The 27122-nt window shown below is 44.7% G+C and overlaps 1 protein-coding gene across 1 annotated transcript in view; it reads right to left on the bottom strand.

Moving 5' to 3' along the window:
* The window catches only part of TNS4 (tensin 4), a 101303-nt gene that overhangs the window by 10621 nt on the left and 63560 nt on the right, over positions 1–27122 (bottom strand). The window contains exons 7-11 of the mRNA XM_086924225.1: positions 20237–20329; positions 18028–18105; positions 17858–17929; positions 16992–17160; positions 1264–1332 (exon numbers count right to left, since the gene is read on the bottom strand). Coding sequence (XP_086780351.1) covers positions 1264–1332; positions 16992–17160; positions 17858–17929; positions 18028–18105; positions 20237–20329 — 481 coding nt within the window. The remainder of the gene's footprint in view (positions 1–1263; positions 1333–16991; positions 17161–17857; positions 17930–18027; positions 18106–20236; positions 20330–27122) is intronic.

The raw sequence follows: 27122 nt of genomic DNA, 5'->3' as shown, positions 1-27122 counted from the left end.
TAAAAATAATACATTATTTATATTTTTAAATCAAATAAACTTGTTACAAAAAATTGAAACATTAGTATTACTTTTTTGCTATTAATGTAAATATACTTTTTACGTTGATAGAAATTTCATTTAAAATATTTGACATATATATAAAATATTTGACATATATATACTTTTGTGAGTTTTGTTAAGTCTATTACTATAATGTAGTCAATATTTTTGCAGCATATATTTTTAAACTTACTATATATTTTACTGTAGATATTTTTGCAGTATGCACTTCTGTCACTTACATTTAGGTACAGAAAAATGTATATTTAGCTATATATATTAATCTCAATATTTTGGTGGCTATTTTTGTTTTAGATATTAGGACTACAACTGGCTCCTTGGCAGCCCCTCAACTGCTACCCTCACAAAAATTACATTCAGATGCGCTGCAATGGGGGCCAATTGCAGGTTGTTTCATTTGCTGTGATTGACCTTTGATCCACGCAGTAATGCTTGTTGTTAACAGTGACACTCTTTTGGACCCTCTGCTGTGATCATGCCAATTAGTCTAGTGAGGCCTAATAACTAGTGTTTAGACAGGCTCTTTGCTCAAAAACCCTACCGTAGACCCAAGAGATATAGACATTAGGCAGTCCTAGGCCTCATTTATTAGAAAAGATGTGGGGAGTTTGTTATGTAATCCCAGTGTTCCATTTCTGAAACATACTTTCTAAAATTTCTAATACACAGTTTTTACAGTTTTAGCTACATTTGTGAAACACTATGCCTCTAAGCTGTTTAGCTTTATTATGCAGCTCCATGCCACATTCTAAACCAACAAAGGCCTCAATGAGATGCAAAGGTTAAAAACTCAAGCATGGGCACCAATGATAAAACAACAGCCCCCTAAAGTGTGGGAGACATCAGGGTTGATCATTCTTCAGGTCCAACTTTGAAGGTTGAAGTGCAAGGTTCTAAGGAGATTTTAATGTATTTATTTTGATCTTGGTGTCATTGCTGAAAGCCTTTAAAATGCATATCCTACGTTCCTAGGCGATATAATGCACTTGACTAATGCGCAGCCCTTGTTACAGTAAACACAACCTTTACAGACCCAAAATTGTGCCTTTTTTTCCCATCTGTTGGGAAAATAGTGGATTACAGCGCAGACATCCCCATGGGAATGGAAACAAATGAAATGGAGAGTCCTAGACCTCAAAGAGAACTTTGCCTTTAAAAGAAGGCTTGATCTGAGCATAGTAACATCAGCACAGCACTCACTGTCTGTTCTGTGGATCCAGGCAGCAGAAGCTTATTGTAGCCAGGGGATAGTGTCGGCGGAAAAAGACCCTGTGGGAAATAAACAAGGAAACGTGAGTTAGACACAAATATATGCACACCATCTCTATAAGAATCTGCACCACTGAGGGATCTGCCAGATATGTTTTTATCAATACCCTAAAGAATAGAGGAACTGAGGAACAAATGTCTACAGCGTTAAGCCTCCGTTTATGGATTCAGCAGTGCAGCTCCGGGCCCACCACACCACCAAACCCGTGGTGAGGCCTCCCGCCAGATTAGGAGTTTCCTACTGTCTGGCTTTGTTTGGGGGTTCCAAAAGAGGTGCCTCTAAAAACGGGCACCGCAGATGCCAAAAACAGTTCCTGTACAGCATGGACTGTAAAGTCCATGCCATGCAGTAACAGGTGTGCATGCACACAGAGGGGCACATGGTGTGCCCCCCTGTGTGCATCCAAAGGGTGCAGAGGTACCAGGGGACCCTGTAGGGCCCCCTTTGTTTGCTCTCCGCCAGGGTTTCCATGGAAGGTGAACCACCCTGGCAGAGAGGAAACTCCCAATATGCATGGCGGGACCTCCGCCTATGGATGCCTTTACATTCCCGCAACACTGCCAGGGAATGGAGGTTCCCTGGCTGCTGTGGGGGGGCTGTGGCAGTCCCACCATCCATCTCATTATTGGGCAGTGGGGAGACAGCCATGGCCGTATGACAGGATTAACTCAAAGGCACAGAATTATGTCTAAGGTCCTCTGGGGCTAGGTGGAATGGGGAAGGACTGCAATGGGACTACCTGCCAGCTAGTTCCATGGTCACGGTGAGGAAATATAAATTTTATGGTCAAGATTGTGTTCCCTAGCGTGTACCCCACCGACTCCATGTACCAGCTTAAAGTGCATGTAACTTCCCTCCTGTGCCAGCTACGAAGACGCAAATACATTTGCGTCCAACGTTAACATGTCCTCTTTCAGACCCACCCTGAATGGGTTGAATAGTCCGTTCCTAAGTATGCTATGCCAACGTCTTTTTGTAGTGTACCTTACACGTTTTTCAGCTCTGGCAAAGTAGGCCCTGAATTTCTGCCATCGAGCCATTTTTCTGGCTTCTGACTCTGAAAACCTCAGCCCAGGCTGCCTCTGTACCCGTGAACTCTGACTTACTTCCAGCGCGGCCCACCGTGCTCAGCTCAGCCTGCTGCCTGCCAAGACTGACTATAACCTTCGAGTTATCTGTTCCGCTCCTCGAAAATACATTCCTGCCTACTAGCTTCAGTAAACATCTCCCTCATCTGTAGAGCAAAGGGCCAACCTGTCTCCGTGCAAGTAATTCATAGCCTCTGTTACCATGCTCCCATGGAAGGCCCATGCCCCCACGCTTCTCATGCAGACACTCAGGCGCTTATACACGCACTCACAGTCAGTATAGATTAGCTTCTGCCCCAGAGACCTTTCCCTCCAGATAGTATGGTTCCCAAACATCAGATATCAGATATGATAGAAGTACAAGTTGATCTGACATGCCAGACTTCTGTCTCTTTCCGTCAGTGTAAATGTCAAGTTTCCTGCACCCTCCAGTCTCACGTCAATCACACGTCATGCAGCTGCGCGCGCATCCAAGTTTCCGATTTCTGCTGACATTGCAACATTTCTGTTAGTGCCACCCCTTCTGTGACACCTATTTGGTGACGTTTCTAGCACACACCTCTAGTTCACGCCTAGTTCACGCCTTCTGATTACGTATTGCTAACACGTGGATACTGTTATCTTGTCTTCTCTCAGCTGTTACGCCTACCACATGTTTTTCTATGACAATGAATTAAGTATATAAGCTATGTACTGTCAATAAAATGTGTGCGCACTCTTCTATCCCTTCCTGAACCCTGTGTGGTTGCGGGAACATGATAGCTAAGCCATGACCATTCCTTTTTAAGGAATAAAACCCCTAAGAACTCTAACACCACGGACTCTGCCTCCTTCTTTCCGATTGAGTTATTATTGATTAAGTACTTACCTGCATAGAAATTATGATAGTAAATTAAATATTTACCACATTTTGGCGCCCGAATAGGGACCCCTCCCCCACCTCACGCGCCGGTTGGTGCATTGCAAGCTCTGTACCCTGCCATCAGCTTGACGGAAACTACGCGTACCGGCAGGATTTCCTGCATCTCCCTCTGGCCCACGGAGGTGACGAAGACTGCGATCAGTACCCAGACGAGGCGGTGAGGAGTGCGGAGGATCCCGACCAGAGCCTAGCCGAAGGAAGCAAGGTCCGAGGTGTCAAGAGGCCCACCAGTTTCCCGAAGTTTTCCGAAGTTTTCCGAAGTTGAGCCGAGTCCAGTCCAGTCGAGTTTTCCGAGGCCTTCAGATTTCCGTGCTTCCCGGTGAGTACCATTGCTGGGTCGTATCAAGACGGGTTTGGGTACACAAGTCCGGTCTGCACTGTTTTTAGACAGTGTATCTGTGCTGTTTAGCAGTACATCCGTTATTTCAAGTTTCTGCACTGTTTTTAGACAGTGTATCTGTGCTGTTTAGCAGTACATCCGTATAAAGGGGTAGTGATATATGTTTTAAATGTTTTTTTATGTGATTAATGTCGTGGTGTGAGTGTGACTGTTTTTAATGTGCATTATTGTGCGTTCTTGTATAAATAGCTGAATTCAGTATTAAGTAGGTAAGATCGAGCTTTCAGTACTAAGTAGAAACAAGATGCCGTTTTTCAACAAGCTAAAGCAGATAGGAACTAGGAAAGGGATACTGGAGGAAGAAATCCCTATTCCCCCCAGGGACACTCCAGGTAATTTCATGTACCACAAGCATGGCTTAGATGCCATATTGTATCTAGATTTATGGGCCGATTACACAAAACATCTAGACGAGAGACACAGATGGCCAGTTACTGGAACATGGGATGCTGAGTGCATCATGAAGGTAGAGGAAGCACTATGGAAAAAGAAAGCCAGACAATCTCAGAAAGACGCCATAGAGTTTTGGCGTAAGGAATCACATAAGCGTGCTGAAAAAGCACTACGTAGAGAAGACAGACTTAGAGTATCAGATAAAGCTCAAGAAAACGAATTAGTTACTGAAGGGATCCGAGTAAAAACAGAGCAAGTAGACCGTGCACGAAATAACCTCGTAAACGGTATGTATCTCGCGGCCGAGGGTTCGCCTGAGGCCATTTCAGAAATACCGAAAAATCTGCCGCCCCCATTAGTGCCAACTAAAGTAAATCACAGGACCACTAAAGACATATTCCTGAATTCCTACCTAGAAGATGTAGCACCCGCTTACACCAATCTGCCTGTCCGCACCCTGCCTAACGACAGGGATGGGGGTGGTAACCCGCCCCAAGATCATATTCCGCCAGTACCACAACAGATTCCTCCACCTCCACCACTTCCCGCAGTTAAAATAGATCTACCGAAACCACGTCTACCTGACGTTACCAAAGGACAAATTCAAGTTCAGATACAGACTCCTCAGAGAGATAATGCCCAAGCTTCCGCTTCAGGAGGTGCGACAGGGGGTTTTCACACCCCACCATTGACACACAGAGTAAACCTTAGGGATATGCAGAGTCCTCTCACGTTCAAGTCACCACGTCTTGACATACTCAAAGAAAAACTTTCAGTTTGCAGATATGATCCAGTACCCGGCAAAAACGACAGAATGATGATGGCCTCACTACGGTTAAGATCTGCTACTGATTTCCTGCTGTTATTTGCAGGGATGAAGGAGCGCCTAGACAGAATATATCAGGTCATTCAGACTGGTAAAGACCCTGACAGTGTTAAGGATGCCATGGAGCGTCAGAAAGTTGACATTCAAGCACAGATACTACGTTTTTTCATAAATTGCCTAATAAGAGAAAGAGATAGGCCTGGGACAGATCAGAGCGAGTTAGATGCACTAAACAAGTGGGGTCAAAATATATCTGAAGGAAAACATGATAAGGGGGCTTGCATAGCCAGTATGTACAAGAAAATAAGAAAAGCAGTGATAGAAATGCACGAAAAAGAGAATGAAAGGGCCTCCTCCGAGGAGGAGGAAGAACTCGAAGAATCAGAAAAGACTACAGATACTATAGCGTATGTAGGTAAGGGAACTTACCTTAGGAAAGGTATCCGTCCAGAAAGCAAGAAAGTTTTTCTCTCTGCCTTAACTAACCCGAATTCTTCTGAACACCAGTTCCAGGAGACTGATAAAAGACTCCGAGACCGAGTAGGGTACCACATACTGAATTCAATGGATGAACAGGAACTAGCCCGGTCAGCCATATTATGGGCTGAAAATCCGGATATGTATAATGATGACACCGTAGCACAGACATTCCTGAACCTCTCCCCAGACGAGCAGAAATTAGCAGGTGTATACATGATGCAGCACCTCCTCACGAAATACAGAAATAAACATTCCGATCCAGGACCCTTACACGAAACTCTAGAAGCACTACTCATGGACAGATGGAGAGGTCTAAGTACCAAGTTAATACAAATAATTCTAGAACAACGACATAGATATGACACTTTTGCAAGCTCTGAATACGCTCCCGCTCCACCCCCAGAAAGAAAAATGTATCGTATGGAATGCCTGAGTGGCATTGAAAGTCAGAACCCCTTACGAGAAGTACACCCAGTTATGGGTGCGGATCATCTCTTGAAACGCGTGTATGTACACACGCCACTGACTAAGTTAGAACTGTTAGAAATGAAGAAACTAGTACCGAGCCATGATAAAGACCCTGCAGGTTTCCACAGAGAGCTTAAAGACATGTTACTGATGGGAGATTACACATATGAAGATATCATGAAAATGTTAAAGGTACTGCTGCCTACGGGCATATACGAGAAACTCAAGGAAAAGGAATGGGAGGTGGGAGACAAAAAGATTGCATGGGCAGAAATAGAAGACGAAGAAAGCAAGCGTGTCCCAGGGGTAGGCCTCGGGGACAAAACTAAAGCATTACCAGGTTTAATAGTACAGGTTCTGCCAAGATTACTAGCAACTCGAAAAGAAGACTGGGATGCAATCTCAGCATGTAAACAGAAACCCGATGAAGATACTAGTGATTTTTATTCAAGATTCGAGAAATGTTTCATTATTAATAGTGGTCTTAAACCAAGTAGCGAATCGTACCCGCATCTTTTTGTATCAAAGCTAGTCGAGAATTCCCTGTTAGCAGTTAAAAACCGTGTATACAAGGTTGAGAGTACATGGCAAGCAAATACGCCATCACAGATGTTACAAATGTTACAATACCATCAGAATAGAATTAGAGAAGAACAAGATCAGGAACAGAAACGTATGAAAGACACAAAAATGAAAATGTTAGTAGCCCAGTCGGTACATACCGACGGAAATAGGAAAGGTACGAATCAGACAAATCATTCCGCAGGTCCTGTTAAAGGGACGTGCAATTATTGCAAGCAGCCAGGTCACTACGTACATGAATGTCCAGTTCTGAAACACAATATAGCAACAGGTAAAACTAAAGAGAGACCGCATCCACCAAGACAAGATCAGGTTCAGCAACAGACCCCACAGAATGTACAGACCTCACAGAACACACAGCCTATGCATGCTTCATCCCATACAGCACAGACAGTAGCGGTATCTCAGCCACAGCCTCTTGCCGCGACTCAGCAAGTTTCCCAACAAATGTACCAGTATGCCCAGTCTGCTTACCCCGATTATCAGCGATACACATGAAACAGCCTAGAGAGGGAATTGGGCTTGCCTCTTATTGAAATTCCTGTAGATCAAGAAGGTCCTTATGTACACAGTCAAGTATTGGGAAAGGATAGAAAGTTTTTAATTGACACAGGGGCAAGCCGCACCACAATCAGCCATGACGAAGTCCCAGGGGCACCCCTCTCAGGCTCACAGAATGTTTCCCTTGGTTTTTCAGGACAGCCCATTATAAATGAAGTATCAGAACCAGTTCCCCTGGCTGTGGGTCCATTATCACGTATTACAGACTTGTTACTTACGAAATCATGTCCAGAAAATCTGTTAGGAATTAAAACATTGAAGGCTCTAGGAGCTATAATATGCTGTTCCCCGGAGGGAGTTAGACTCTTTCTGCGGGATTTCAAGGGTCATTATGTTTTGCGAGAATTCGATGTCAGATTGAAAAATGTACCAGATCACCTGTGGGCAACAGGCCCAACTGATGTAGGTTGTATGCATATCACACCATACCGTGTTACACTCAAGACAGGAGTAGTTCTACCACGAATCAGACAATACAAGTTACCACCCGATGCTGTAGTGGCTTTACTGAAAATCATTGAAGAGCTCATTGCCCAAGGAGTGGTCGTAGAGACCGACTCCAATATCTGTAATTCACCCATCATTCCAATTCTTAAACGTACTGATCCCAATGCACCGCCAGTATATCGGCTGGTGATTGATCTTCGAGAGCTGAATAAATGTATTGTACCACAATACCCTGTGGTCCCCGATATCTCTTCTCTATTGACTGCTATTGATTCAGAGGCAACGTTCTTTACTGTAATTGACCTCAAGAACGCCTTCTTTAGTGTACCGATTGATCCAGAGAGCCAATATCTCTTCGGATTCAGTTTAAATGGACGAAGTTTCAAATTTTCCCGCGCACCTCAAGGATTCACAGAAAGCCCCAGCATCTATAGTCAAGCACTGAAAAGACAACTAGATTGTATTCAAATGCCAGTTAACACTGCTTTACTGCAATACGTCGATGATCTGCTGATCACCGCACGAAGTGAGCCCGAATGTGAACAAGCATCACTGACAGTTTTACATTTTTTGGCCGACAAGGGACACAAGGTGTCTCCTTCGAAGCTACAATTCTGTGGTCAGCAAGTTGTGTACTTGGGTCACTTGCTGTCCAAAGTGGGGAGACAGCTCACTCCTGATCGCATTCAGTTAATTGTAAATATGCCACGACCCCAGACACAAAAGGAAGTGCGGGCCTTCATAGGCCTCACCTCGTACTGCAGACAATGGATTCCTCAATATGCATTTCTAGCTAAACCACTCATCCAGTTAACGACACAGGAGGCAGCGACTTCGATTGTCCTCCCTTGGACTCAGGAACATACACAAGCCTTTGAGGAACTAAAGAAAGCATTATGTCGAGCACCAGTTTTAGCAACACCATGTTACAGCAAGCCGTTTACACTTTTTGTTACAGAACGTGATGGTACAGCATTGTCTGTCCTCACCCAAGATCAAGCAGGTTCATATAAGCCTTGCGCTTATTTTTCAAGTACATTGGATTCAGTAGCCCAGGCACTCCCTGCGTGCTTAAAGTCTGTAGCAGCAACAGCACTAGCAATCAGACAGAGCGACTCAATTGTTCTAGGGCATCAGTTAACAGTACAAGTTCCACATTCTGTAGAGGTTCTTTTAAACAGAACCCAGACTCAACACTTGACTATAGCACGACTGACAGGTTATGAATTGACGCTATTCCAGCCTCACATAGAAATCCGACGTTGCAGCATTCTGAACCCCGCAACACTGTTACCTACAATTATGACAGATCCAGCTCCGCATGATTGTATAGAAATCATTAATGCAGTAACAAAGCCCCGACGAGAATTAACAGATGTTCCACTGACAAATCCAGACCTGACACTTTATGTGGATGGTTCATGTATGAGAACAAGTACAGGAGAATTAGTGGCCGCCTATGCAGTGACCACTGAAACCGAAGTAAAAGAAACACATCGTATTGACACACTGTCCGCTCAAGCAGCAGAGCTTATTGCTCTGACCCGAGCCTGTATTCTAGCCAAAAACAGAAATGTCAACATATACACTGATTCCCGTTATGCGTTCGGAGTTGTACACGACTTCGGTATGTTATGGCAAGAACGAGGTTTTCTGACCTCTCATGGTACCAAGATCCAACATGGTCCCCTCATTCAAGCACTGTTAGAAGCAATACATCTGCCTTCAGGCATATCCGTCATGAAGTGTAAAGCACATACTAAAGTTACAGATTCTGTTTCCCAGGGTAACGACCTGGCAGACCAGACAGCAAAACATACAGCACTGACTCACACTCAGACAACTGACATGACAAAGACAATAGGACCGACAAATTGTATGACAGTCAGGGATCCCACACTAGATGTAATAGATATTCAGGCACATGCTACTCCAGATGAAATAAAGAAATGGACTGAACTAGGAGGGATTCAAACAGAACAAGGTTGGATGACGAAGGGAAAATCTACATGGTTTCTCCCTGACTCTATGGTTCAAGTCATGGTTAATACAGCACATAGTCCAGCACACCTAGGAGTAAAAGCAATGCTAGACAGTTTACAAAATCTTTGGAGTAATAAACACTTACGAGCAGCAGCAAAACAGAAAGTGCGTACTTGCATGATCTGTTGTCAGTTCAATCCAGGTAAAAGCGTCCCTGTAGAGCAAGGTGGATTTCATCCTCCCGATCACCCTTTTGAAGTCCTCCAGATGGATTATATCCAGATGGACCGTTGTCGAGGATTCAAATATGTCCTCGTAATTGTTTGTGCACTGTCCCGTTGGACCGAAGCATACCCCGTCCCAGATTATACTGCTCCGACCACTGCCAGGCAGCTGGTTCGTGAATTTTTCCCACGGTACGGCTTGCCTCGTGTCGTGTACTCAGATAACGGTCAGCCATTCTCATCTGAATTAATGAAGCAGGTTTCCCTATTGCTAGGATACCAGTGGAGATTCCATTGTGTCCGACATCCCGAAGCCGCAGGCCTTGTAGAGAGGCATAACCAGACATTAAAGACACGCCTTGCAAAAATATGTAAAGAGAAAGGGGTCGACTGGATAGTCGCCCTGCCCGTGGCACTATTCTACATGAGGATGGTTGCCCATTCGAGATCAGGACTATCCCCGTACGAAGTGGTCTTTGGTAGACCACCGAATATGTGGGGGACGCCCATTCCGAAAAAGATCACTGATGTAGATTGTAATATGTTGACAGATTATCTTGCCTCCTTGATGTCTGCACTCCAATCATGTCGTTCACAGGTTGCCGCAGCTTTCCCCGACAACACTGATGTAAAGCCGCATGATGTCCGTCCTGGTGACACAGTTTTAGTACGGAACTTCGACAGAAAGAGTCCGCTGGAGCCCCGCTGGAAGGAGCCAAAGACCGTCCTTCTTACAACGAGGACCGCAGTGAAACTGGAAGGCAGAAAGGGGTGGGTCCACACGAGCCATATCAAAAAATATAACGAACTGAAACCAGATCCAGGCTCGTCCACCCCCACCAAAGACTGTATCAAAACTAGTGACTTTAAAACTTCCGAACGAGAGAAAACTCCCCAAGAGGAGTACCGTATGAAGCTCCGATCTAGCAAGTCAGACAGTTTAATTGTTTAAGTCCTCCCCTAGGTGAATCGGTTAAATAGTTTCTGACATGTATCCCCTAGATCGAGATAGAGAGAGAGAAAGACAATTAAAGAAACGTACATATTGCAAATCACTACGTAGTCACTGTATGGTGACATTATTAATTATGTTTTTTCTAAGTGTTCTGATAATTATTGCGAGTATCCTGCTCCCCATCTATTACCCTATTTTCAAGCGTGAACAATCTGCTTATAATGTTTCTGCTGAACATTCTTTTAGTAAGCTACCTCCACATGAACTTTCTTACAGACTTGCGCTGCGCAACAACACATTCATTAGTATGTTACATCATTCCCATCAGACTAACAATGCTACAAATTGCTGGATATGTGGCCGACTCCCTCCCTACCAGAAATACAAGGGAGCTCTGCCCCTCTTTCCGTACCCGTTTACTCACAATGGCTCCTGCGGTGCCTGGTTTAGAATAATAAATTCCGTAGATCCTGATATTGCTGTTTTCAAAGGGAGCTGGGTTTGGGGAAACTTGAACTTAGTTCTGCTTAATGCCTGTTATCCTGACAAGAAGGGACTCCCCATTAGAATAGGGACTGATCTAGAAAACGAAGTTTATGGACTAGGTAATTACACAATTAACCTTATGATCCTTACAGTTGAATCCGAACCTGCTCCAGTCCTGCCCGCTATGTCAGTACTACCAGTCACTGGTGAATTATGTGTCAGCAAGAAAGGTTCAGTACACTTAGGCCATAGTAAATGTACTATTGTGGTCGAATTCAGTGATCAAGGCAAGTCTTCTTTTAGAGCTACCCGTCATTCCTATTTTGTTTGTGGTCATACCGCATACATACGCTTACCTCCAGATTGGGATGGTACCTGTTACATTGCATTCCTTCTGCCACCTGTTTTTCTAGCTCCTCCTGACTATCACAGAAATACAAATCTAGCAAAGAACAGACTCAGAAGAGATATCTCACTTGTCGACTATACAGAAACAGCATGGGAACAATACACCGATTTTAATAAAGGATTCTTTTTCTTTTTAGGTCCCGTCCAAAATAGTAAACTGATACGCAGATTAACTAGAACCCTTGAAGCAGTAGTGAATGAAACTGCCTCCGCCTTAGGTAACTTAACAGAAGAGCAGTCCGCCATGCGGGTTGTTGTTCTTCAGAATCGTCTTGTTATTGACGTCATCTTGGCAGATAGAGGTGGAGCCTGTAAGGTCATCGGGTCAAGTTGCTGTATTTTCATTCCCCAAAACGCACCATCTGTATATCAAGCTATTACACGTCTTCATAAAATTGCAAATCTGATACATCAGAATCCAGGCACCTGGACTTGGTCCGGTTGGTTCTGGACAACGTTGACAGCTTGGGGATGGAAGATCCTATCCTTCCTAGGCATTGGCCTAGTCCTAGTATTCAGTTGCTGCCTGTGCCTACAGTGTGGGCCAGCGATTTGTGGACTGTGTGCCACATCATGCATTGAACATTCCAGTTTCCTCTCAAAACGTGAAAGAAAGAAAGAAGAACAAATGATGTTACAAGAACAAACTGATCGATTCATGAGGATCGATATATCATGAAGGGTCCGTAGGGAACAAGGAGGGAATGAGGAAATATAAATTTTATGGTCAAGATTGTGTTCCCTAGCGTGTACCCCACCGACTCCATGTACCAGCTTAAAGTGCATGTAACTTCCCTCCTGTGCCAGCTACGAAGACGCAAATACATTTGCGTCCAACGTTAACATGTCCTCTTTCAGACCCACCCTGAATGGGTTGAATAGTCCGTTCCTAAGTATGCTATGCCAACGTCTTTTTGTAGTGTACCTTACACGTTTTTCAGCTCTGGCAAAGTAGGCCCTGAATTTCTGCCATCGAGCCATTTTTCTGGCTTCTGACTCTGAAAACCTCAGCCCAGGCTGCCTCTGTACCCGTGAACTCTGACTTACTTCCAGCGCGGCCCACCGTGCTCAGCTCAGCCTGCTGCCTGCCAAGACTGACTATAACCTTCGAGTTATCTGTTCCGCTCCTCGAAAATACATTCCTGCCTACTAGCTTCAGTAAACATCTCCCTCATCTGTAGAGCAAAGGGCCAACCTGTCTCCGTGCAAGTAATTCATAGCCTCTGTTACCATGCTCCCATGGAAGGCCCATGCCCCCACGCTTCTCATGCAGACACTCAGGCGCTTATACACGCACTCACAGTCAGTATAGATTAGCTTCTGCCCCAGAGACCTTTCCCTCCAGATAGTATGGTTCCCAAACATCAGATATCAGATATGATAGAAGTACAAGTTGATCTGACATGCCAGACTTCTGTCTCTTTCCGTCAGTGTAAATGTCAAGTTTCCTGCACCCTCCAGTCTCACGTCAATCACACGTCATGCAGCTGCGCGCGCATCCAAGTTTCCGATTTCTGCTGACATTGCAACATTTCTGTTAGTGCCACCCCTTCTGTGACACCTATTTGGTGACGTTTCTAGCACACACCTCTAGTTCACGCCTAGTTCACGCCTTCTGATTACGTATTGCTAACACGTGGATACTGTTATCTTGTCTTCTCTCAGCTGTTACGCCTACCACATGTTTTTCTATGACAATGAATTAAGTATATAAGCTATGTACTGTCAATAAAATGTGTGCGCACTCTTCTATCCCTTCCTGAACCCTGTGTGGTTGCGGGAACATGATAGCTAAGCCATGACCATTCCTTTTTAAGGAATAAAACCCCTAAGAACTCTAACACCACGGACTCTGCCTCCTTCTTTCCGATTGAGTTATTATTGATTAAGTACTTACCTGCATAGAAATTATGATAGTAAATTAAATATTTACCACAACGGCTCTTCCAGACTTAGATTTTTATCCACCAGAACTTTACATGCTTTGATTTTTAGTTCATACTTGCAATGTTGACAAGTAAACTAAAGTTCCAAAATGCAACATGCTGATCAATAACCAGTCCGGACTTTCAGAATGCCTGACACACAGCATGGAGTTTGGAAAAGCCAGTACATTGATGGATGCATTCAGCTAGTGAAGCTTTGAGATTAGCTTGCCTCTGAGATGGCCACATTGTCTCCAATGACCCTTTAGAAATAGCCACTGCACAGGTAATGAAGTGCAGACATTATTTTGACATTTGCAGATGTGTTGCAGTACCAGTGACTCTCCATGTGTGCTCCTTGACATGCTCCAACTGTTGGCTGAGCTAGACTTGGGCCTATTTTGTCTGATGTACTACTGCAGTAGATTTAGGTGTGACTTTTATGAATAACAAGTGTCCTTCTCTCTCACAACTGTATTTCATATTAGCATGTGCCTCCCTAAAACACTCATTACATTTTCCCAAACCTCACCTACATACGGGTCGATTACGATTCAGGAAAGAAAATGTCCGTACAATTTGTATCCGGAGCCCTCTCCGTACGAATCGTACCCGTCCGTCCGAATCGCGAAGTACGATCCGTATTCCGCGAATCCGTCCGAATCGTCGCGATCGGTACGTATTGCAAGGCTGAAACCGTGAACCGTACGACTCGTACACATACCGTACGACTCGTACACATGCCGTACGACCTGACGAGTACAATCTGGACCGGGGTATGAGGACGCGATTCGTACGGCCCACGTCAGGTATGGGCGAGTCGTACGGAAAAGCACACAAACACATACACACCGCACACCCCATGATCGCAGGGGTACGCACCGTACCCCAGCGATCATGGGGTGTACGAGCCGTACCCCCATTGTACGATCGGTCTACGAGCCGTACCCCCATTGTACGATCAGTGTACGAGCCATACCCCCATCGTACATGGGGTACGGCTCGTACACCGATCGTACAATGGGGGTACGGCTCGTACAGCGATCGTACAATGGGGGTACGGCTCGTACACCGATCGTACAATGGGGGTACGGCTCGTACACCGATCGTACAATGGGGGTACGGCTCGTACACCCCATGATCGCAGGGGTACGGTGCGTACCCCTGCGATCATGGGGGGTATGCACCGTACCCGGGGGGGGCGTTCCGTACCTGTTTCGGCGCGAACTCTGCTTTTACGGTTGTTTTCAGCTCCCATAGAAAAAGGGTTGTACTGTGCGTACCCGACACGTATCGTACTTGCTGGGTCGTAAAAACCAGCAAAGAACCGTACAGATGTTGCGTACAGCGGGTTCCGAGGGAGAATCGTACGGAGATTAGAGTCGTACTGTGTCTTGTACGACTCGTACAGAGTACGGCTCCTGGAACGAATCGTACTTCGTCGTACATACGGGGGACGTTGCAGGGTACGATTCGTACGAGAAAAACGCTCCGAAGGTCTATTCAGAGCGTTTTTTCCCGAATCGGAATTGACCCCAAAGTATTAATGGTTTCCGATTTTCCAACCACTCTCCCTTGTCCTTGTCACATTTATCACAAAAATGTGAACCTCATTGCGTGGAAATCTCCGCATTCGTTTCAGAGGTCGGTGCCTATGACTGATAGGACAGGCATAGACAAAGATCTCTTGCTGAAGATTTATGAGTAGGGTTGCTACCAGACTGTTTATTTTCACTGAGCTGGTCTGCATTTTTAAGTCCTGGCTGGTAACATTTTGGAGAAAAGTAGTGAAACACTATTATTTTCTCTTTGGAAGCTTTAACCTAAAACAGCAAGCACATAAATAAGTCAGTTAAAATGTACTTGACAGCTCTACTACTACTCTTAGAGGAGAATAGACCCCCTTAGGACCTGTTTAAGAGTGGGTTTGTTAATTACGACCCGTGCATAAACCCGTGTTTACATATGGGTCAGACTTACGAGTTTGAAGATATTGAACGCATCCGATAATTGTCGGTTTTATTAAATAACTCAACCTTTGTTGCATTTCCGCAGGTCAAACCTATTGAAATTTAACGGGGAAAAGCATATGGTATTTGCCATATCATGCAGACTTTTGTGCGTTAAACATGAAAAAAACTCGAAATCAACCATATTACCAGATTTCACTCATTTGTAAACAAAAAAATACACACATAGAAACACCCAAACTGAGAATCTGGATTTTTTCATTTAACCTGCCATATCTAACAGATATTCATTGGCTTTGAGCTTATAGGGATCCCCATGATGGTTTGGGAGCCTGTGAAGCATTATCCCCTCCCTTCACCGCAGGAGCTGCAGGGGCTGCATTACACCCTGAGTAGGGCTCCAGTCTGCTCCATCAATACCCTATTGCAGTCGCTGCTCGCACATGTTAAAGCGATGAGGCTGGGTGGGGCAGAGGTGGTGGAAGTCGAGTAACATTGGGATAAGTAATATGAAATAAATACAACCACTTACTTTGCGCTCGCCGCATATCCGACTCAGCGATGTGGCAAGCGTAAGGTAAGTGGTTATTATATTACACATAGCATCGTTTGTCAACTTCCACATACCCCGCCTCGTCTCACCGGTCTTGCGGGTGGGGCAGGGGCAGGGTTGGGGAAAGTTGACAGGTGACCGGGTAAGTAATATTAAATAAATAAAACCACACCTTGCGCTCTCCGCAGCGCTGAGTCTGCACCTTGGCGATGCAGCGAGCGCACCAAAAGTGGTTTTATTTATCTAATATTACTTATCTTGTCATCTGTCGACTTCCACCAATCCCGCCTCGCCGCACCTCACTTACCTGTGCGAGCCGCTACTGCCCTATTGGTATGCTCGAGTCCAGCAGCCACCATTCAGTGCCAGCGAACCCCATCATGAGGGAGTTCCCTCCCGTGAAATGGTGGCAGTATTAGCTCTTGATTTCCAGGCTACATTAAGGAAGGAAAAAACTATTTCAGTTATGAATAGTAAAATGGGGGAGATGCCATTATTTCAAGAATTTAGAATTTTTGAGTCCTTTCATTATGGAACTTGATATTTTGTGCCTGCTCGTGCACATTTTAGAAGATTCTGAACTCACCATTGTTAAATTCATATTTCTGTTAGATGATGCTTTAGTTTAAGTTTTATAAAATATGGCTCAAAAATGACAAAGCAAACCCATACGTAAATAAATAAAAACATAAAAACTTTAAAGACAAAAGTGTGCATGCTGTGGAGTGAAAAGTGTGCACGAGACTAGGAGTAAAGCTGGAAAAGGACAGGTGCTGTAAGGACTGAGTAAGATTGATGGTCTACTCTAAACGTATTCCTTGCTGCCTATTCCAGATACTTCTAAATTTTGTTTCTCCGTCTTTGTTACCGTGTGGTTGTTTTGTTGCAGCCTCCTGTGCTACAACAGGCATTTGTGCCCCTACTTGACAAGGCAGTCACTTTTATCTTTACTTATAACATTAATTTTGTCAACCAGTGCCCACTTACTTCCTCTGTACGTCGGTCAGCGTTATCCCTTGATCTGTTGCTTTGAAGTGGACGATGGTCGGAATGGGCAGCGGCTCCATCTTTAAGGTGGTAGAGACGGCTTTCTGTATGGCCAGGCTGCCCGTCAGGGTCTCCATGCAGACAGAGGTCAGGTATAAAACATTGCAGGCTGCCAGAAATCAATGAAAAGAAACCCATCAAACTTCTAAGTCTTCCTTTAGTCCACTAGCGGCAGAGGGGTACTCTGCTTGTCTACCCCTGAAGCATTCAGAAGATTAGTCAAGATGGGGTGAGATCAGTCAACACGAGAAATGCAACTGATCCTGCGCAGTCCTAGCCAGCCAGCCTTTCACGGACACCAACCAAAGGCAAGCCCACTAACTTCAATCTTTTTTATGGGAGTAAATGACCTGATCCTAAGGTCTAATTGGTGCATGTGTCATAAACACTAGAGGAAGACATAGACCTATTGTTAACACTCAATCAATCAGGATTTATAAAGCACGGCTAATCACCCGATAGGGCAACCAGGCACTTGCAGGTCCCAGAGGCTAATTCAATCAGCCAGGTCTTGAGGGCTATTCGGAATTCCGAGAGTGAGGTGATGGTCCGAAGGTGTGGGGGAGCACCCTCCACTTCTTCTTCGGTAGATGCTGGGAGTATGGGCAAGTGAAAGACTATTGGTGGAGGTTCAGCACTGGGTATGCTACCCCTGGCATCTTTTGCTATTTTCTTTCTTTATTAGGGCTCTCACTGAGTGCTGCTGGATGCAGCACATCCTCTACCCCACTCAGCTTCTTCTGCAGCCCCTGCCACGCCCCGCCATCCCCGCCCTAGAGATGGTTGGATCTGGACCCTCTACTCACCTGCGGTTCTTTTCAGCTCATGCAGTGCGGATTCAGGGGAGGATTCAGGGCTGCTGTCACCTTCACAAAAGTCTGTGTAGACAACACGTAAAAAAGACAACTGGATTAGGCTATTTCTGGAGAGACTGGGTCAGAGATAGAGCTTCTATTACTAGGGCGTGGGAACTTACCCTTTGTGGGGATGGACAGTTTGCAGGGCAAGGATAGCGGCATGATGGCATGCTGGTACACCAATGCAGACAGGCTCCCTAGGACAAGGAAGGGCATGTTACACTTCGGCAGTCAGTGGCGTTACACTGTGTTATGGTAGCGCATGAGGCTTGCAAGCTCAAGATGTATACATTACTGCTTCCATTCTGCTCACGGCTGGATACTTATAGCGCAACAACATTTATTCTATCAATTTTCCCGCCAGCGGTAACACTTGACAATGTATCAAGTCACTAGCTCTATTTTCATCGACTTCTCTACAATTCTCCACTTGTCTCTTCCCCTGGCTTTGTTGGTTCGTTCCTTGTTCTCGAAGCATACATGAGCGGGAATTAAATAACCTTTTTTGGAGAGACTTCTTTTTATCATCCGAGCACCACCTTCCCTGTCCTGAGATTTCAAATCATTAGCCGGTATCTTTGTTCAGGTGGTTCAAGTGAAGTGAACAAAAACTACAATTCCCAGAATGCACTGATATGTAATCTGGCAACCCTCTAGTCAACCCAGAGAGGGGGTGGGTGCTGTCCAGTAAAGGAGAACTGGTAGAGATCTCCTCAGGCATTACAAGCAGAAGTGAACTGAAGCAGTGGGAGTGGCCAGTGGTATGGGAACAAGCCAGGCATCCCATATGGTTAAGCATTCAACACTTCACACTTGTTGAGAATTCAATCACAAAATATTTTGCAAGCACGTTTTTGCACTTAAATCTGGGTTGTAAGAATTCTCATCCACAGATGAAGTTCTGATAAGTTTACAAAACTTTGCTAACTTCATGTCGTCCGTAGATTGTAAACTTTGCAAAAATAGGGGAAATAGTTTTTTGCCCTGGCATAGGTTGTCTTTTTGGTGGTTTAAAAGGACTGCAATACAACATGCGAAATGTGGAGAAACCCCTTGGCCAGTGCACCCTATTAAGAAGATATATTGGTAAACATATTAGGAATCCCCAAAAATTTATTTGGCGAATCTACATCGGTACCTGATGCAAATACATGAGATCGTGGCCTGGGTCTAGTACAAGCCTCTAAGTAATTTCACCTACATAAGCTAGGTCTACTATGAACCTCTAAGTAATTTCACCTGCATGGCCTGCAAACCTCTAAGTAATGTAATCTACCTGACTGGGTCCAGGGTGAGCCTTTAAGAAAATGTACCTACCTGCCTGGGTCTAGGACAAACTCCTAAGTACTTTTTCCTACTTGCCTGGATCTAGGAAACGCCATTAAGTAATTTAACCAACCTGCTTGGATCTAGGACAAGCCTCTAAGTAAGTTCATCTACCTGCCTGGGTCTAGGACACGCCTCTAAGTAATTTAACCTAACTAACTGTCTGGGTCTAGGGCAAACCTCAAAGTAATTTAACCAACCTGCCTGGGTCTAGGACACGCCTCTAAGTAATTTAACCTAACTAACTGCCTGGGTCTAGGGCAAACCTCAAAGTAATTTAACCTACCTGCCTGGGTCTAGGACAAGCATCCAAGTAATGTAACCAACCTGCCTAGGTCTAGGACAAGCCTCTAAGTAATTTAACCTACCTTCTATTCCTTACACTAAGCTATGTCTATTGCATATTAACAGTGTTCTGGGACCCCTTCCCTTTGTACTGACAAGCACCCAGGTCCCAGCGACACGTATTGAGTTTACCCTTCTTTTGTAATGTGTGTCTAGGGCAAGCCTCTTAGTAATTTAACCTACCTGCCTGGGTCTAGGACAAGCCTCTAAGTAAGTTAATCTACCTGCCTGCGTCTAGGACAAGCCTCTCAGTAATGTAACCTATCTGCCTGGGTCTAGGACAAGCCTCTAAGTAAGTTCATCTACCTGCCTGCGTCTAGGGCAAGCCGCTAAGTAATTTTACCTACCTGCCTGGCTCTTGGGCAAGCCTTTAAGTAATGTAACCTGCCTTCCTGGTTCTAGGGCAAGCCTCTAAGTAAGTTCATCTACCTGCCTGGGTCTAGGGCAAGCCTCTAAGTACTTTCACCAAACTCAGGGCTCTATTTACAAATCGAAACGCCTAACTCAACTGTACCAAAGAAGCTGGTCTCGACAAATTGAGGATCAATGGTCGACTTGAGCATTTGATAAAAGCCTTATGATTGATGAGGCTTCACCATGTGCATTAACTATGAGTGGTACAGATATCGCTTTCCCATGCATGCACTATCCTCTCACCGAAATAGGGCTCTTCGGAGGCGCCTTTCAGGTGAACACCTTTTGGCGAGGACTCAATCAGAAAATGCCGTATGTGATCACTGGACTCTTCGCCTTAAGAAACAAAATAATAATGTCAGATAAATTAGTTTGGTGATAACATGACATTTGTGCAGAACGTCGTCATACAGCCCTACTACTTACAGACACTAGAAAGAGAACATAATTAATAGAAACAAACTTTTAATGGAGCAAGGAACTGAACACAGATAGTTTTCAACTATTGCTCCATGCGAACACTATTTTACCCAAAAAGCAAGAATAAACTTAAGGGATATTATTTCATCACCGAACAGAATTCAAATGTGAATTTTGCGTTGCGTGTCAAAACAATAATTCATATTATCGTTTGTATGCATTGCAGTGAGAATCGTATACAAGTTAAAATAGTATGTTTGTGTCAAATAGGATGTTTGGAAAATTTTAAAGCTGGGAATTGCCTAGAAGTGAGCCCTATAGAAAGGAACCACGTGAATAAATAACATTTTGAGCATTGTTAACCTGACCGAAAGTATAAACAAGCAGTGTACAGCCACTGATACGCAGTCATAAAATTATCACAATGTCTTAACTAAAAGTCTGAAATTGTGAAATAACATAGCGAGTCCAAACATTCGAATTAGATTTAAAATGTAGAGATGCTCCAAGCACCTCGTCCCCCAATTGCTTGGTTAAAGTGAAATTCGGGTAATAACTATCAGGAGGACCAAACACAGACTCTAGGAAGCTAGTCTCACCTGAGGAACAGGTTGAGGGTGGCACAGCTTACCAAAACAACCCTCTAAATGCGCCAGAGCTCTAGCCTTCATCATCGCAAATCTTACTGTAAAAGGATAGAGCGCAGATGGAGGTCGTCAAAAACTAGTACAGATAAACACATATTGAAATGTGCACTATGTGCGTACCACAGTAAAATAAGGATAGCACGCAGGCAACAAATTGACAACAAAATAGATCAGGCAGGCACCTCCTTGAAGGAATTATTCAGAATTCTAAACACCTTTGTCAAACCAATGCATGTTCCTTTGTTATTCCTGCCTCCAAGACTCTTTGTGACACCTTGGCCAGCCACTTTCAAATTAAAATTGATAATATCTACTGCAGTTTTCATCCCACATTTAATTCTTCAATTGATCCCGGCACAGTTGATCTACCATGAAATACTGATTTGGCAGTACTCGATAGGCTTGAGCCTTTGTGTCTAGCTAAAGCAAAATATGGCTCCCCTTCCAATCTCTGTCTGTCTCAGACCATTGTAACTCTTTCTCCTCTTCTTGCACCTGTTACTAAAGCATTGTGTAACCAGTCCCTGACTTAAGCTACTGTTCCACCGCTCTGAAAAGCAGCTCATGTTACACCTACCCTGAAAAAACCTAATGCATACCTCAAGGATCCAACCAGTTATCGTCCTTTTCCCTCCTCCCTCTGTTAAGGAAGTTTTTGGAGGTTTAGGTAAACAAACAGCTCTCCTCCTATTTGGAGAGCAATAGTTTGTTGGACATCTCTCAATTGTACATCAAACATTCACACAGTAAAGAGGCTGCTTTGCTTGCAGTAGTAGACACTATTAGGTTATCCCTGGATACCGGAAACCCTGCCATGTTGGTCTTGCTTGACTTATTGGTGGCGTTCAATACCATCTACCTTTCCATTTTGGTGCAGGGTCTTCATCAGAAAGGCACCTGGGGAGCCGACTACAACTGGCTGAAGGATTTTGTAATAATCAGGACAAAGCTGGTGTGATGAAGCCAATGTAGGTTTATTTCAGTAGCAGATAAACATGTATAAATCCTCACCAAACAGGTATATCATCAGTCCTATGTATCCATCAACAGTCCCACCGGGAGCAGCCTGCTAGCTGCTCAGCCCCATCCACCCAACTGCCATTCAGCTCCAGTCATCCAAGCATTCCACTCACGGCCCACACTCCAACATTCCTCTCAGAACACTCACACAAGCTGAGCAGCTAGGGACAAGTTAACATAAGATATAGGTAGTAATAGGAGAATACTACATATCTCTTTCCTTATAAATGAAGGACGAAACAAAACATCTTGAAACTATAGACCTAAAAATACAAGATCAGATAAATAATAAAAATGTCTAAAACTACAAGCATAAATGTACGAGCTAAAAGATAAGCAACATAGTCAGTAACCCAGGGATGACAGGAAAGACATCATGAGAGGGGTAGCGACTAAGAAAGATAAAGAGAGAAGAGAAAAGGTACATAATATAAAATATGAAATGCCCATCTCCCTCTCTTAATAAAGACAATAAATTGAATAGGAAAATGTATAATCCCTTGAAGGGTAAGCACCATGTAAAAGTGTGGAAAGAGGGACTAGGACCCAAACTCCTGCCGCCACCCTAAACAGGGGACAACGTATATGAAAATGTGGACAAGAGGGACAAGAACCCAATGTCCTGCACCAATAGTAACTAAGGGACAACCAGTTACATAAAATGTGAAAGTTCTCCAATGTGAGAAGGCCAGAAAACTTGTGCGGCGCAAGGCATCTTAAGCACGCAGGGACCCACCCCTGCAACCATTCAAAAAGACCACCCTCAAGTAAGGGTACAATGTAAAAAATGTAAAAATTCCCAAACTTACCCTACTGTAGGGCCAACCCTTATGTAAGGTACACTCACCCCGTGTAGGGGCACCTGTAAGAAAATGTAACAAACCCAATGGACATCCAGGTACAATGTAATAAAGCGTAAAAATCCCAAAACCTACCCCACTGTAGGGCCAACCCTCATGTAAGGGTACACTCACCCCTTGTAGGGGCACCTGTAAGAAAATGTAACAAACCCAATGGACATCCCTCGCGTAAGGGATTATGTAAAACAGCTAACGATTCAAAAAGAAACATTCCCAATGTAAGCGAAACTCAGTGTGCGAAGTATGGAAGCCGTATTACAGTAACACTGTACTTGACATAAGACATTAAATATTGGTGATGTACATACTGCAAAGTGAAATTTTGACTTAAACACAGCAAACAGATATGGAAATAAAGTATCCAAAAGCAAATGTGAAAAATAGCCAATAGATGGCAGCAAAGTACAGCGCAGTGAATGCTGAAGAAACGCATGAAAACTAGAATACACTATTCAACAATGCTACATTGCACTCGAGAAGAGAAAAACTCCGATGAGCCTTCAAAGAATGTTCTTGCCGTTGTGATAAAGAAATGACTTGATGTTGTAATGAAGTTTAATGTCATCTACAATGGTGTACATACGCTCCAATGTACACAGAATTTCAACAACGTTAAGTACCTGAAATAATTTGGATTATCTACCATGCACCGGATGATGTGAAGAACAATTTCCAACAATGGCATACCTGTCAACATCTTAAAACTCGATTGCACAACAAACGGTGCCAAAACGATCTAAGCCGAGCTGTGACAGGTTTTCAACCGTTCTTCTTTACTGGAACAAGCAAGAAGTGACGTGGTTGGCAACGTGGGAGTCCAGTACTTGAAATCGAAGAGAAGAATTGCCAGCCTTTAAGATGGCGGCACGTTTTCTGGCGCGGAGCCGGATGGCTCAAAGCAACAGCGTGCGCCAAAACACCAGAGGGCAATGTTGCAGCTGAAGCGTCACAATGGAGATCATCGAGATGAAGGAGAAATCACCAGAGACTGCGCGCGACCTTAGGACTGCACCAAAGTGGATGTATGACGTTACAACGCAGGCTATTACAACGGCTGCCTTTACAACGCGTTTTTTACATCGCATACCTTTACAACGCATAGCGCTTAGAGGTGCTGGATAGTGAAAAGTTTAATTTTCTATTCCAACTCCAGTCCCCGTGGACACTAGGGAAGGTGTTGGATGGAAAATTAAACTTATTCCCTATCCTAGAGCGCCCCCCAGCACAATGCGTTGTAATGGTTTGCGTTGTAATGACCGCGTTGTAATGGTAGTGCGTTGTAAAAGTTTCGATGTAAAGGCTGTTTACCCACCAAAGTGAGCGGCAATCGAAGTCTCAACAAGCATTGAAAAGTCAAAACATGCTCCACCTAACTCGTGAATAATGACTCTGTTCCAGATGCTGCTGTCTTTTCACACTTGCTAAATATGTTTGTGTGGTTTGAGAAGATCTGTGTAAAATACAAATCATGTCCTACCATGCCTTAAACAAAAGTAGAAGGCTCAGCTTGACTACTGCCAGACTTGGTTTGGTTTGTACACCGCTTGTGTGAGTATCCCACTGCCAAAGAATAATCCAGGTTTATTTGCGCAAAGTCCATCTGAGCATACACTGCCCATAGGCCAAAGCTGTGTGCCACCAAATCCATCTTGTGACCTGTCATCGCTCTACCAGGCACAACCACAGGTGAGATGAGTAAAACTTCACACTTTGCAAGATCTGATGTGAGCCCAAATGTGTAGGGGCAGGTGATCCAGTGCCTTCATGCTTCAGGCACACACAAACAGAATCAGACAGACTTTCCCTTGTCAGAATACATATGCGAGTCACACTGCGCAGTACCCTTGATTTTACAGAAAAGGCTTACTGTGTATGAAAGCTCTCTCTGCACAGCATCCATGGAGCTTCTTGTTGAAGTTAACTCTAGAGGTAGAGTACAGCATGATTGTCTGGGGGCTGTCCGGTGTGATAGACACCGGTGGGACTGCACAGCGCGCTGTCATTGTGTTTGATCCTTTTGTTTCATTTGAAGCTTAATATCTTTAGAGGAAGGTACCTGTAAGGTCTCATGAATGTTTTTTTCATGACATCTTGTTCCATTTGGTTTGTTCAGTCGTCCGTTACTTGTAGTATCTTTACTCCAGCGTATTGTAGAAATCATGATGAGGTTTCTCGGGCCACTTGTACCCTCTGTTTTTGCGTAGGAACGTCTTTACCTCGTCGCCAGAAATAGATGTAATAATCAGGACAAAGCCGGTGTAACGAAGCCAATGTAGGTTTATTTCAGGAGCAGATAAACATGTACAAATCCTCACCAACAGGTATATCAGCAGTCCTATGTATCCATCAACAGTCCCACCGGGAGCAGCCTGCTAGCTGCTCATCCCCATCCACCCAACTATCATTCAGCTCCAGTCATCCAAGCATTCCACTCACGGCCCACACACCTACATTCCACTCAGAACACTCACACAGGCTGAGCAGCTAGGGACAAGTTACCATAAGAGATAGGTAGTAATAGGAGAATACTACAGATTTCCTTATGGATAGGGTCCATACACATTTTCCATGGGTATTTTCCACTCCAAGACGACTATTGCCTTGGATAAGATGGTTCTTCAGGGTCCCTCCTTGAGACCTACGCTTTTCAACATCTACGTAGCCCCCTAGCCCAAGTAGTGAAGTCCTATGGGTTTGAAACTTTTTCCTATGCACAGAACTGGACTGGCTACTGGGCGTTTTGATGTGCTGACAAGCAGGGGGCTGATTTCATTGCGGTGGGGGCTGATTTCGTTGATGGGGACCTGCATGTGCTTCTAAGTAAACAAAGCAAAACAAATGGTTTTAAGCACAGGTACCCATCAACGAAATCAGCCCCCAGCTTGGCAGCACACCAAAACGCCCAGTAGCCAGTCCGGCCCTGCTTATGCAGAAAACACTCCGTTGGTCATCTCATTTGAGAACGACACTGAGAATATCAAACAGTGATTTGTTACCTGCTTGAGAAAAATTGCCATCTGGATGTCCCTCAGTTGTCTCCAAACGAATAATAGCAAAACAGAGATTCCTCAGTTTGGCAAAGCCCAGCTCAGTTGGGTGGAGGATTGGCGGCCAGCGGAACTTGGTCCCGCCCCATTGCCCAGTGGAACTGCTAGGAACCTGGGTATACTTTTAGACGAAAATCTTTTGGCGGTTTCCTCTGAGCTGCAGGAAGACACTCGCTCAGGCATTATTTATCAGCCATAATCCACAGGGATCACTTCACCTGTCGAACCAAAGACTGTGCGATTCAGGATTCAGAGAGCTGCCTCTTCACGATTCAGTATTCCCCGACTAACTCCCTGTCAGGCCTCCTGGTGTATCGGCCGCCCGGCCACTCTGGCCCCTTTACGGCCGCCCTTTTGGAAACTGTTTCCTCCTCGGCACACCTGACACCCAACTTCCTTATTACAGGCGACCTCAACATTCATTTCGAGGATCCTCTGGACGTAGGAGCAGCCGACCTAATGGGCGAACTAGCGGCCTTTGGTCTTCTTCTGGCCAACTCTGGCCCAACACATACGAAAGGGCACCTTCTCGACCCGGTGTTTTCCAATATCCCCTCCCTCCTTTTCATTAATTCTCTACCGCTCCCGTGGACGGACCATTTTCTGGTCACAACCCACCTCCCTGGAGCATCTAAGAAGCCCCAAAAAACCCCTACCTTCACTAGAGACAGAGCGTGGGCCAGTCTCTCGGTGGAGGCCTGGTCCACAGCCCTGGACGCTTCAACCCCAAGTCTCACGGAGGACTCCTCCACCGCCGACTCCCAAGTTAGCGATTGGATATCCTCCTCCCTCGACAGTATTATCCCCATAAAAAATCGGGAGATTAAAAACAGGATAAAAGGCCAGGCTCCCTGGTACACCCCTGACCAGGACCTTCGTGACCTCCGCAAAGAGTGCAAAAAGGCTGAGAGACAGTGGAGAAAGGACTGGCTCCACAGTAACAAAGACATCTACAATAGCAAGGTAAGACGCTACAAATCGGCTCTCAAACTAGCCAAGGCAGGATTCTACGACAATAGAATACATAACGCCACTAATTCCGCAAAGGAATCTTACTCGATCCTCAAGGAACTCCTCACCATTCCCGTGGCACCCACTGTTGCCCATGCCCCTCCGGACAGAAGCAACGACCTTG

The sequence above is a fragment of the Lissotriton vulgaris genome, chromosome 5 (genome assembly GCF_964263255.1).
Source record: "Lissotriton vulgaris chromosome 5, aLisVul1.2, whole genome shotgun sequence".
Taxonomy (NCBI): Eukaryota; Metazoa; Chordata; class Amphibia; order Caudata; family Salamandridae; genus Lissotriton; species Lissotriton vulgaris.
Note: the sequence above shows the minus strand (reverse complement) of the source record. Positions and strands in the feature narration are given on the sequence as shown.